Source organism: Pipistrellus hanaki (genome assembly GCF_964339955.1).
Source record: "Pipistrellus hanaki genome assembly, chromosome: 2".
NCBI lineage: Eukaryota > Metazoa > Chordata > Mammalia > Chiroptera > Vespertilionidae > Pipistrellus > Pipistrellus hanaki.
This window is the reverse complement of record NC_140504.1, coordinates 52,853,669-52,866,828: the sequence shown is the minus strand read 5'-3', so window position 1 is coordinate 52,866,828 and position 13,160 is coordinate 52,853,669. Positions and strand designations below refer to the sequence as shown.

Below are 13,160 nucleotides of genomic sequence, written 5' to 3'. Positions count from 1 at the left end.
CTCAGGTGCCCTGGACACAGATGGAGTAATAGAGCCCCCAGCACCTCCAGAGACCTCCTCCACTGACTACCCACACCCTTCATCAAGGTAGCCACTACCCGACTTCTAACAAAATAGATGACTTTTGCCATTTTTGTACCTTGGGATCATACAGAATACACTCCTTTGTGTCTGGCTTCTTTGGCTCCTATTTTCTTTGGCCAATTCTCATCCACCTCTGAATGTCAGAAAAATGATCATTTTGCCAGTCCTCACTCCAGCCCAGATGGCAGAGAGAAACTGGCTACACAAATACGAGGCGGTGACACAATTCACAGTACACCACAGAACAAGAAGTTACTCTGGCCTGGCCCTGCGGGCTGCTGCTGGGAAATGGATGGTGCCCATTGAGGGCCGTAATGTGGAGGGACAGCACTTGCCCTGTGCTGCTCCCCTCATATTTCAAGGAGAGTGACGCTTAGAATTGTTAAACATTCCCAGGAGGGCCATAAATCCTATTTTAGCTACTCTCAATTGCAGGACGAAATGGCCTGTTTTCTTGGCAATTTTTATTTCCGCCTCAGTCCCTTTTCCTCTGGTTCTCTGGCTCACAGGCGCATGGCTTCCTTCCTTCCTTCCGCTCCCCGACGCTTTCCCCTTTTGGCTGTTATATCTCTGCAGAGTTCAGCCCTCCTCCGGATTTAGCCAGTGTTGGACTGAGAAGAGACAAGAGTTGCAAAGGATCCTATAGAGTAGTTGATTCGCCCTACCCTTCAGTTTTGGGTCTTTTAAAACATTGAGATATGATCTACATACAGTAAAGTGTACAAATCTTAGCACATAGTTCAAATGATTCAGCTCAATAATTACGTTAATTTTGACTTATGTAATCATCATTGAATGAGGATATAGAATATTTCTACATTGAACACCCAGAAAATTTGTTCATACTTTTCCCTTGTGGATCTCTCTTTCTCCCCTCCCCTCTGCCACCATGACAACCCCTATTTTTTGTGTGTCACCATAGATCATGCTTGCCTGATCTTGAACTTGAGGTAAATGAAATAATACATCATACTTTTTTTGTGTTTGACTACTTTGGCTCAACATCATGGTTTTGAGATTCATCCATATTGTGTGTATCTGTAGTGGCTTTTTTTAAAATTGCAAAATATGCTATTTATCTATCTTCCTTTTTAAGAACATTTGGATTGTTTCCAGTTTTGGCAACTGATTTAGTTTGTTAGGCCTGCCATAATAAAATACCACAGATGAGGTGACTTAGACAACAGAAATTTATTTTCTCGTGATTCTGGAAGCTGGAAGTCCAAGATCAAGGTGTTGGCAGGGTTGGTTTCTTCTGAGGACCTCTCTCCTTGGCTTGTATCTTCTCTCTGCATTTTCATATGGTCTTTCCTTCTCTGTGTGTCCTAATGTCCTCTTTTAATAAGGACACCAGACACATTAGATTAGGGTTCACCCCAATTACCTCATTTAATCTTAATTGCTTCTTTAAAAGCCTCACCTCCAACTACAGCCACATTCTGAGGGACTAGGGCTTCAACATAAGAGCTTTGGAGGAGACACAATTTAGTCCATAACAGCTACTATGAATAAAGTAGCTATTAACAGGTGTGTATATATTTTGGACAGGTACCATTGTCCAAAGTGGTTGAACCAATATACACTCCCATCAGCATTGTAGGAAAGTACAGTTACTGTACAGCCTCACTTGCCATTTCATTTTACAGATGAGAAACAGAGACTCAGAGAGAGAAACAGAGAGGAGCTGAAAGTCCCACTTTCCCATATGCAAACCATGAGCCGGAGGTTACAGAGCAGAGAATGCCGAGAAAGTCTGTCCCAAACCTGCTTCGAGATTTCTGAAACTCCCCAACACATCGCCTCTTCCAATCTTTCAATTGTTCATCAAAAACAACACAGAGAACCAGCCGGGCTTCAGGCAGGTGCTAGGCTCTAAAGTTAGGTGACAAACAAGAAGGATGTAAAACTTAAATTCCAGTTGTAGCAGCAGGCAATGAACACACACAGCTAAGTAAGTAATTACAGACTGTGCGCTGGGTAAGGAATGACTGGAACTAGAGGGAGTAAATTTTCCTTTTGATGGATTGCTCTGAAGGGCCTCTCTGAAAGGCGACATCAGAGAGTTCTGAAGGATTAGAAGGTGCCAGTCAGATCAAGGGCCAAGAAAGTGTTGATGCAGAGAGAATAGGAAGAATACTAGCTCTGAAGTGCAGGCAGCTTGGAAGGGTGGTGAAGGGGTGAAGACAGAAAATAACTGTCTGTGTGACTGGATCTGAGTGGACAAGGGCAGAGGAGAGGCAGAGATGAGGTCAAGAGGGCCAGGTCCATACTATGTTGGGCTCACCGGTCACAGGGAGGAGTTGGGGAGAACAATGGGAAACCATTGTAGGGTTTTAGGGGGGTGATAATCAACATCCAAGTGGCATTAACAAATGTATCATTTGGGGTGCAGGGAAGAAGAAGCGGGCAGATGCTTTGTGAGATTTTACCCTTGCCTCAGGGAGACAGGAAGTGACTTGGATTGAGGAGGGGGCAGAAGAGATTTTGGAGGTGGAACTGACAGAACGTGGTGATGGGTTGGGTGGGCCTGCTGAGAAGTGAGGGTGAGTCAAGAATCACTACTAGGTTTTGAGCTTTGGACTTTTCAGGTATTACCTACCAACCATAGACTGTGCACTTCCTTGTCCATCTTATTACTGCACATCTTGAGCCTCAGGATGTAGTAGGTGTTCAATAAATGTTCTAGAATAAATAACTGATTGAATGTAGGAATGTTTTAGCATATGGAATAAGCTCAATATGAGGGTTTTTTTTTAATGTTTCAATTGAAGTAAACTTCATATGACATAGAATTAACCATTTTTAAATGCATAATTCAGTGGCATTTAGTACATTCACGATGTTGTGCAACCATCACCTCTGTCTACTTCCAAAGTATTTTCATCACCCTCAAAGGAGATCTACCCACTGAGCAGTGTTCCCATTCTCTCCTCCCCCCAACCCCAGAAAGCCACTAATCTGCCTTCCGTACCTATGGTTTACCCATGTCTAGATGGTTTACAAACATGTAATCATACAATATGTGATCTTGTGTCTGGCTTCTTTTTAGCATAAGATTTTAATAGCATAACATCCTTGGTTTTTATCCACAGTGTAGCATGGCTGGAAAATATTCTCTTGTATGGATATCCCCACGTTGTTTAGACATTTATCCCTCAGTGGGTGGTTGTTTCCACCTCTTGGCAATTGTGAATAATGCTGCTATGAATGTCGATGTACAAGTGTTTGCTTGAAAACCTGTTTTCAGTTCGTTTGGGTATATAAGCAGGAGTGGAATTGTTGGGTCATATGTTTAACTGTTTGAGGAACTGCCAAAACTGTGTTCCAACAGCTCAATAAAGTATTTTCCAAATGAAAAGAGAAAAGGAAAAGTTAGGCGGAAGCCTGGGAGGCAGGGAAGAGGGCTTTGGGGACCTACAAGCTTCACTGGACCCAGCCGTATTGCAGACTGTGTTCTCCTTAATGACTCTGTGCAGACTGTGTTCTCCTTAATAACTCTGGGCTGACTCTTCATCCTCAAAGTGGGGGGAGGGGGGGATTACCTTTGAGGCCGTTTCTAAAGTTCTAGGCACAGAGTAATGCCCCCAATTAATTGCCTTCCGGGACCTTGCCCTATTACATAACCCACTCAAGCTCCTGCTTGGCCTCGGGGGCCAACTTTCACACCTACGGGTCTCACAGCCCAGCCTCGTTGCAAACTACAGCTCCCAGCAGGCACCTCTTCCTGGACGCCTCTCCCCGCCGGGTGCGCATGCCTTGGCAGACGTGGCACCGGGAACTCGGAGGCGGGGTGCCGTTGGGAAGTGGCGGTGGCATTCGGACCGGCGGAGCTGCGGGCGCGGGAGCCCGAGTGGAGACCGGAGCCGGCCGTGGGCAGCGGCGGCTGGGATGGCGCGGGCCGGGCCGGCGTGGCGGCTGCTGCTGCTGGCGCTCTGGGTGAGGCTTTGGCGCGGGGTCCGGGCCGGGGCCAGCACGTGCGCCCAGCGTGCGGGACCGCGCGCCCTGCTGCCGGCCGGTCCTGGGCGCGCGGGGAGGTGCCTCCCGCCGCTGGGGTGCGGGCGTGCGCCCCAGGCCGGCGGGGACCCCGGTGGTCCGTCCTCCCCGTGTCCTCCCCTTGGGGCGCTCCGGGCCACGGGGGCTGGAGGGAGCCCGAAGGCGCTGGGCGATCCCTCGCAGGGGGTTGGCGCGGGGGGGCACACACTTTGTGGGGGTGCAGATCATGGGGGGCCATGCCTGCCGGGGCGGGACGCCCGCGGGGTGGGGGAGGGTGCGCCGCGCCCCAGACGCCGGCCCTGCACCTGTGTGAGTGGCGCCGCGTGGGAAAGGGGCGCTTTCTACCCGCACCGCCGGAAGCCTCGTGTGAGGGGCACCTGGTTCTCGGGGTCCGCCCTGGGCGGCTGGGGAGCCGCCGGTCCCCACCGGGTCCCCGCCCGCGGAGAGTTCTGCCCCTAAACACCCACGGAGGCTGGCCCCAACCCCGGCCACTTTCTGGCTGTGCGACGCATGGGTCGTTCCAGGTATCATTTCCTGTATCTGATTTAGTCTCCTCATCCTGGAAATCATGGGAACGATAAAGATAACCACCAAGCAAGGTTGCCCCGAGGGTTGGTCGGATGAGAAATCCGACGAGGAAGCTCTGGAAACTGCAAAATCATAGGAGAGTGGAGGAGGGGTGGTCCCGGGCGCTGGGAGTGGCGGGCTCTCCAGGAGGAGTTTGCTCCGTGTGTGTGGGATGCCTCCAAGACATCTCCGGGAGAGGGAGAGGTCTGAATGGGTGTGCCCACAGGGTCCGGAGCTGCCAGGGCTGGCCTTGGTGTTCCCTGGTGTTCCTGTGGATGTGTGATGGGATCATGCGAGGGCCTCCTCCCACATTTCCCCATGACTTCTGGTCTCCCTGTGTAAAGACCATCTTGGCTTCTTCCCCCTCCTCCACCCCCCCCCCCCCCCCCCGAAGTTTCAAGGAACTTCCTGCTGCTGGCACCCTCTCCAACTCAGATTTTTCAAGGTGTTTTTTTTTTGTTTTGTTTTGTTTTGTTTTTTTTCCCCTCTCCCCTTTTGGGTGTGGCAAGGATGCTGGGCAAACATGAGTGGGGGAAATGGTGCGGATTGAATTGGTTTCAATACTTCCATCTCCCAATGCCCTGCCCTTTTGGGATCCCCAGTGGGGTGTGGCCCTTCTTCTGGTTGTCTGGCAGTAGGTGGAAAGGAAGCTCCCTAGGCCCCTAGTCTGACCATTCTCCCTCTGGGAGGGAACCAGGCTGGCGTGGGGCAGAGTCACTTCCCCGGTGTCTCTGTGCTTGACATCGCTTGTATTCTGTTCCCTGGAGCCAGCTGGCCCTGGCCGGCCTCTGGCCCGGGCAGGACCCCGGGAGGGTGCAGAGGGCATGTCTCCGGTGCGATTTCCTCTGGGTCTTCGCCCTCGGGCTGTTCCAGGAGGTCCTGCTTTCCTGCCTTCTTCCTTTCCCCCTCCCTCCTGTGAAAAGAAAGGGCTTGGGAATGCGACTGGAAAGAAGTTTCATTTAACAAATATTTATCCACCACATTGTTGGGCGCTGGGTTGGATTTTGGGTGGAGACACAGTGTCCCTGCCATCCTGCGTTGCCGTGGGCCGGCAGAGGAGTCCGTCCTGTGAGCAAATGAAGACAGAACAGGGAAGACTTATGCCTGAAGGGCAGGGAGCCTCCCCTGAAGGGGAGCCACCCGTTCATTCAGAGGAAGGGTCAGTTCCGGAGGCCGTGGGTGAGCCGTCTGGAGGGCGTGTGGGAGTCCGCCTTTGAGGCCTGCAGGTGCCCTCCACCCAGGGGTTCAGAAGAGCGGTTAGGTTAGCTGAGAACACGAGAACCTGGAGATCCTCAGCCAGGAATTGCCATTTTCTCCTTCCCCTAAGCCCTTGGCTTAGCAGGTGTGAGGCATCGGTGCACCGTCAGCGGGGAGTGGCTGTGGCCAGGAGGGTGGGCTTCTGTCAGTCTAAACTCTGTGTCCCCTCTGGGAAGGGCTTCCAGGTCCTGGGAGTGGATCGAGTTTCTTTGTTCACTCAATATTTACCGAGGGCTGATATGTGCACAGCGCACTGGACTGTGACCCGCGCCATACAAAGAAGTACGAAGGAGTCTATAGAGTTTCATGGACAGCATGTGCACCTACCATGTGTTTTTAATAGCAAAAAATATGGAAATAGCATACGTGCTCAACAATAGTGGCATGGTTAAGTGACTTTTGGCCCTGTCCATACCATGGGAAGTCATGTTTATGAAGAATATTTATATTTACTAGAATGCTATGTGTATTATGAAGATATTCTGCGGTGCTAATGAAGGATGTCTAAGGGAATGGGAAAGTTTTCTAGTGTGATAAGAAGGGGAAAAGCAGAGGCAGGACCTAATCCCAGGTGGCTGAAGATGGCTACGTACATGTGGGAGGAATCAGCAGTGCAGCCAAAGGAACAGTGGTTGGTCTGGAAGGTGGAGATGTGGGTGACTCTTGCTTACTTCTTTGCTTATGCTTCTCTGCGTTCTCCTTGTGTTGTACATAAATATATATTAGTTTTTGCTCAGAAAAGTTAATAAGGCCCTGGCTGGTTTTGCTCAGTGGATTGAGCATAGACCTGGGGACTGGGGACGGGGGTGGGGCGGGGGTAGGGGGGTAGAGGGGGTGGGGGGGTGTCCTGGGTTCGATTCTGGTCAGGGGCACATGCTCTGGTTGTGGGCTCAATCCCCAGTGAGGGGTGTGTGGAAGGCAGCTGATCCATGATTCTCTTTCTCATCATTGATGTTTCTATCTCTCCCTCCCTTCCTCTCTGAGATCAATAAAACTATATTTTTTTTTAAAAAAAGAAAAGTTAATAAGTTTTTGAAAGGTTCTTTTGAGGGCCTCAGCCTTCCAGAGGGATATTGGGGTAGAAGGAGTTCCAGGCAGCTCTTGGGATGAGTAGCTTCCAGCCCTTCCTGGCTGGGTGTCTGCCTCAGGGCCTGCAGCTGAGGAGGCCGAGCTGTTCCGTCCTCAGGCCTGTGGCTGACTGACCCCTCCTGCTGTCCGGCTCAGCTCCCTGCTGCCTCCAGCCAAGACCTGGAGCTGGGCTGTGGTGACGTGTTCACTGGTCCACAGACAAGTGGGAAAAATGACAATGGTGAATGAATCCAAATATTTTCAGTTTAAAAACTTATTCATTCTCCTGAGATGATGTCCATATTTGGGGATAGGGAGTGGTTTACAGTATCCTTTTGAAAAATGAAAGTTGTGATGGTATATTGGGATTTTTAAGAAGTCTTTTCTTGCTACTACACACACACACACACACACACACACACACACACACAGTCTGAGAACTGATCCAACCCAGCTCTCTCATTTTATAAAAGAAAAGTGAGGCTTGGAGAGGAAAAGGACTCACTCAAGGCCACCAGGTTTCTAAAGGCAGAGCTGGGATTGGAGCCAGGCTCCTGATTATACATCAGGGTTCTTCCCACTCCAGCTCTGCCATCCCAGGCCCCCCACCTGCTTCCCTCCTCCCAAGCCACTGCTGTGGCCTCTTCCCCTGGTGGAGGCTTGAAGCTCAGAACCCGGTGGGCGGGAGGTGCAGGAAGCTGGAGATGTTTGCCCGCCTCTCCTGCAGAGCTTTTCATGTGCGTATTTAGAGTCCACATTATATATTTAATAGGCTTCTGTGGGCTGGCCTGGCACCTAATTGCCATTTATAATGCTGTTTGGAACCTGGAGTGCACTTTTCCCACAGAAATAAACACATTACAGAGGGAGATTTAAAGCAGAACTGGCATATAAGTTGGGGGAATGGCCGAGTGCCGAATGAGTGGCAAACACTGAGTGCCGTGAATTAGGGCAAAAGCCAGGCTGTGGGGTGCCAAATGGCTACGCCTCGCAAGGAGGGCAGGCTCTGAGCTCCGTGGCAGTGGGTCCTCACTGTGCCGGCTGTTGTGTCCCCAGCACCTAGCCCCGGCCCTGGCATGTGGTCATCCCCAGTCCGTGCTTGGTTGAAGGAATTCGCGTTGCCCACAGAGAAAGGAAACCTTTCCAGACAGAAATGTGGGCAATGAGGCGAGGTGGGCCTGCCTGGCTGGTAGGAAGGAGCTGAGTCTGGGAACTGGGGAATAAGACTGCAAGCGTGTGTCGTAAAGAAGCTTAAATGTGGACTTTGGGGACTCGATTCTGTAGATAATGGAGAGACATGATGAAAGCTGCCCTCTGAATAGCAAGGGCTGGAACGGGAGAGACCAGATTAATTTTCTCAGAACAGCACTCTATTCCTCTTACTTCTCCGTTATCTAGCGTGACAGAGTGGAAAGAACGCGGGCTTTCAGCCAGCTGGACACTCAGGAGCTGCGTGGCCTTGGGGCCTGCCTCGGTTTTCCTGTTTGTACATGGTGGTCATAATATCCATCTTGCCGAGTTGAAAGGGTCAGGAATAATACAGGAAGCACCCAGCACCGTGCTCGGCACCTGGGAGCCCCATAAGGGGGAGCCATCGCTTTCCTCTCAAGTGGTCAGAGGAGGTGCTGGGGAAGCCAGTTAGGAGGCGCGGTGGACAGTGGACGGCCAGAGCGGGGGTGAGCAGAGGCTTCAAGATGAGACATGGACGGGGACGCCCATGCTGCTGGCATTCTTTCTATCCCGTTCCTTGGAGCTGGCTCTTGCCTCGCTCCAGGGCCCGGGGAGGGATGGGGCGGGGAGGGAGATTGCAGAGGGGCTAAAGGTTTAAGTGCTCTTTGTTCCTCTCTCCTTTCTTCTGAAAGTGGATCCTCTCTTGAGAATGGGTAGACCAACCACACTGTCTCCCCGGAGAGTTGGCCCAGCATTGTGGTTTTGTTCTGGAGGGTTCTTGTGTCTTGCGTGGCCATTGTGGTGGGTTTGGAGGCCATTGTGGTGGGTTTGGAGGCCGTCTGAATCCCAGTGGTCCTGAGAGTGATGGTTGTGCTGTAAGGACAGCCTGAGTTCTCTTACATTACCCAGACTTCGATGGTTTACTTGCCCTTCCCGCGCCCCCTCCCCCACTTCTTCCTCTCCCCCCCATCCCCACCCCCACCCCACACACACACCTGGCATCCTAGGTCCCAGTGGGGAAGGGGAGGAGTGCAGTGCTTCCAGTTGCCTGGCCCATCACCTGGCCCACCCTGCAGCACCGACTGGAGCCGTATGTTCGAGGGGTTTTTATTTTCCATAGGCACTCTGGTATGGAGGTTCCTCAAAACCTGGTACATTGAAAGAAGGCTTTCACCGAAATCTGTTTGGCTCAGTGGATAGAGCGTCGGCCTGCGGACTGAAAGGTCCCAGGTTCGATTCCAGTCAAGGGCATGTATGTTGGTTGCCGGCACATCCCCAGTAGCGGGTGTGCAAGAGGCAGCTGATCAATGATTTTCTCTCATCGATGTTTCTAACTCTCTATCCCTCTCTCTTCCTCTCTGTAAAAAAAAATCAATAAAATATATTTTAAAAAAATAAAATAAAGCATTTCCACATATTTCACATCTGTGTAGTCTTCATTCCCATGTTAACTGGGAGATAAAGGGATTAGATGCTGTTTCCCCCGTTGAGAGTGATGGGTGGGTGGATAGAGAGGTGGAAGGAGACAGAGCATCAGACAGAGTGGGGGTGTGGCCTGGAAGGTGGAGGGATAGACCGAGGGTTGAGACACAGCTGTAGTTCTCAGGGGCTCAGCGGAGTGATTAAGCAGCCAGGTTGCTAGGTGCTGTTTTCTGAAATAGCAACACCGGCCATTTTCCTGGGGTGCCCACGAAACTTGCTCTTTAGCTCCCTGATGGCCTGAGTAGGGGAGCAGGGGCTGCCAGCTGGATGGGCTGCCAGCTGGACAGTCACCCCACCTTTCTTGTCACTCCCTTCTTAGCTCCCATCTGCTGTTCCCTCTGACCACCTTAGGTCCTGCAGGGCCTCTTCCCACATGCCAGTGTACGACCGCTTCTCAGTAATTAGCTGTGCAGTCGTGTGGTACGGACTAAACACTCACACTGAGCGTGGGGTTAGAAGAGCCTTTTGGTCCCCCAGGGTCACTCTGAGTCCCCAGTCTGACGGGCACTCTTTTCCCAGGTGGCCTGATGGTGAGCCTGGGCCTGGCTTCGGAGTTTCCCACTCATTATAGCTGGCTGGGGTGGGCATGGGCATCCATCCCCCCAAGAATCCTGCCGCTCCTCCAACCCCCCGGCATGAGCAGATGTCTTTAATTCACGAGCAGATCCTTTAATCCTCGCCTTGGAAGGTATTAGCGGGGATCCAAGTCGAGGGCTCTAAGCTGGGGCTTACACGTAAAGGTGATTTAGCACTGAGCCGAGACCTGGGCTTGGCTGGAAGCTCTGCTGTTGGGCCAAGTAGGGCAGGCTCTGGGGACAGGCAGGTTTGCTCTATGAAGGGTCTCACTTTGCGGGGTTCTGGGTCCTTATCTGAAAGGAATGTGTGCCACGATCTGCATGCTCATGTGCCACAGATCCTCATTCATCCAACAGGTCCTTTTTAAAAAAACAAAACAAAAAACATATTTCTTGGGAGTCTCCTAGGAGTCAGACCTACCATGCTAAGGCAGTGGGGTCATGATGATAAATAAGATGGACACCAGCCCTTTGTCCCATTGCTTAGTGGGAGAGCCACTGATTTGTTATTTGATTCAGGTGGAAAGTGCTGGAAGGAGGAAGCCTGAGGTGGGAAGAGAAAGTGTGACAGGGGACCCTCCCCTCGTGCAGGGAGTCAGGAAAGGCTTCTCTGAGGACTTGTGGGACCTTTCTTAGAAAAATGTGTGAAACAGCCCACAGGGTCATAAGGAAACTGGAGATATTGAAACACAGTTATCAAAACAGCAAATACCCGATAAAAGAACATTTATATTTCTTTGTTTATATCACATGAGACGATCTGGTGTTAGGTTTGCTAAATTAGTGTTAGGTTTCAAGACATCTGCACCAACTGCAGTGTGACGAGAAACTGTGATTTCTGTTGATGGCAAAGCCTCAGACACTGCCAGTGCTACTGTTTTGTTACCTACATGCATCGTGAAGGGAAATGAAGATGTTATGTTTCCCCATCCAAATACACAGGCCCCAGCAAAAAGGAAAATTATCCCAAATTTTGGAAATAAAAGCCGATTTAGTGACTTTGCAATGTCACACTGCAACATTGTGTAAGAGGCCCCCTCAGGTGCTCTGGAGAAGGTAGCTTCCCTTCCTATCCTTGAGGGCCCAGCCTCCGGAAAGTTAGAGAAGATGCAAATGATTTCTGTTCGGTAGAGAAGAGAGACCTGCAGGTTACCGCCCTGCAGGACATTGGCCAGTTTGGTATCTAATTTAGCCGTCTGTATCAGGATCCTTTTTTAAAATATCAGTCATGCATATTACTTTCTTATAACTTCTTTCTTTATTTTTTTTTAATCTTTTTAAAACCTTTTCTTATATCCTCTTTTGATGCAACTTTTATTTTTGTGGGTCCCTTATGAAAGAGTTCAATAGCACTTTGAAATATGCTCAATATAGGATGTGAGGGTGTGGTGCTCAGAAGGAAGGCCTGGGCTGGAGACGGAATGTAGGGGTGCTGCCTCGGAGGTGGCCAGACCCCCGGGGGAGAGGGCAGAGAGGAAGGGGAAGGTGGACCGCGTGAGCCCCAGGGACCCTCAGCATTTAAAGGCTAGGGAAAGCCGAAACCGGTTTGGCTCAGTGGATAGAGTGTTGGCCTGCGGACTGAAAGGTCCCAGGTTCGATTCCGGTCAAGGGCATGTACCTTAGTTGCGGGCACATCCCCAGTAGGGGGTGTGCAAGAGGCAGCTGATGGATGATTCTCTCTCATCAATGTTTCTATCTCTCTCTCTTCCTCTCTGTAAAAAATAAAATATATTTAAAATAAATAAAGGCTAGGGAGAGGAGGGTTTCCAAAGGAGACAGGAAGGGCGGCTGGAGAGGTAGAAGGGGGACCAAGCGTGTTCCCCCAGGTTCAAGAGGTTGAACAAACTGAGAACTGGAGGTGCCTGTGGTGTTATCCGTGTGGAGGTTCTTGTTGAACCCCCCATCGAGAACCTCTTTGGTGGCGGGGCAGATCTGAGAGGGATGAGGAGTGGGTAGGAGAGAACGGGAGATGGGAGATTCTGGCTGTGAAGGAAAGAGCGGCACGGGAACCAGGAAGCGGGTTTTTAAAAAATGGGTCAGTGGTAGAGGTTTTCCAACCTGCCCGTGGCTCCAAACCACTGTAAGGGAGTGAGTCTAAATGTGGATTTACTTCCAGAATAAGGCTCAGGAGTCTGTATTTCTGAAAAGCCTGTGCTTAGAGCCCTTGTGCAGCTACCAACCAGACACACTGGTAAGTCGGCAGCATTCCGTTTACGGGGTGGATACTATTTGGTGGCCACGGTTGCTGCTCTCCACTGAGCGGTGCAGCCCAGGCTCTGCCCATGTCTGGGGCCACACACACAGGCGATACCGTGAGGCATCGCTGGCTGAGCACGTGTGGTTTCCGCCTTCCTCTGGAGGCACCTGGGGATCGGCGGGCCCACAGGCAGAGGGGGAAGATGGATCAGGTTGTCATCACAGCGTTTTTCAGGCGCTCACATCCCGTAGCTAAATGGGAAAGGAAAGTGAACTTTCTGGCCTCTGGGTCTTGTTCTGGGCGAGCTGTAGGGAGCGGGAGGGAGCTTGAGTGACATCAGTAGGGAGCATTCACATTGATGGGCAAAGAGAAGAGCATGGGGTCTGTGCTCACAGCACCCCGTCCGAGTCCTGGTGCTGCCATGTAGGCTTCACCCAAGGCCCATCCCTTAACTCAGGGGTTCTCAACCTTCCTAATGCCTCTACCCTTTCATACAGCTCCTCATGTTGTGGTGACCCCCAACCATAAAACCATTTTCGTTGCTATTTCATAACTATAACTTTGCTACTGTTAATGAATCGTCATGTAAATCTCTGTGTTTCCCGATGGTCTTAGGCTCTACAGCAGTGGTTCTCAACCTGTGAGCCTCGGTTTTCACATCTGCAAAGTGGGGATAGTACCACATCCCACACACGATTATTTGTAGCTGTTTTTCAAACATTTTTACTGCGACCCCTCCAAGAATAATGATGCATTTAATCATCATA

At 50.9% G+C, this 13,160-nt stretch overlaps 1 protein-coding gene and 1 long non-coding RNA gene across 2 annotated transcripts in view; one reads left to right on the top strand and one right to left on the bottom strand.

The window, feature by feature from the left end:
• Window positions 1-1,299: 1,299 nt before the first annotated feature.
• LOC311616430 lies at window positions 1,300-4,997 on the bottom strand. Its single transcript, XR_014793894.1, has 3 exons — window positions 4,669-4,997; window positions 1,849-1,956; window positions 1,300-1,417 (listed from the first exon to the last, which is right to left on the bottom strand). It is a non-coding gene; the product is annotated as an uncharacterized lncRNA (long non-coding RNA).
• The window catches only part of PDIA5 (protein disulfide isomerase family A member 5), a 95,690-nt gene continuing 86,352 nt past the window's right edge, over window positions 3,823-13,160 (top strand). The window contains exon 1 of the mRNA XM_084871652.1: window positions 3,823-4,020. Within this exon, the coding sequence (XP_084727778.1) occupies window positions 3,973-4,020 (48 nt within the window). The 5' untranslated portion in view covers window positions 3,823-3,972. The remainder of the gene's footprint in view (window positions 4,021-13,160) is intronic.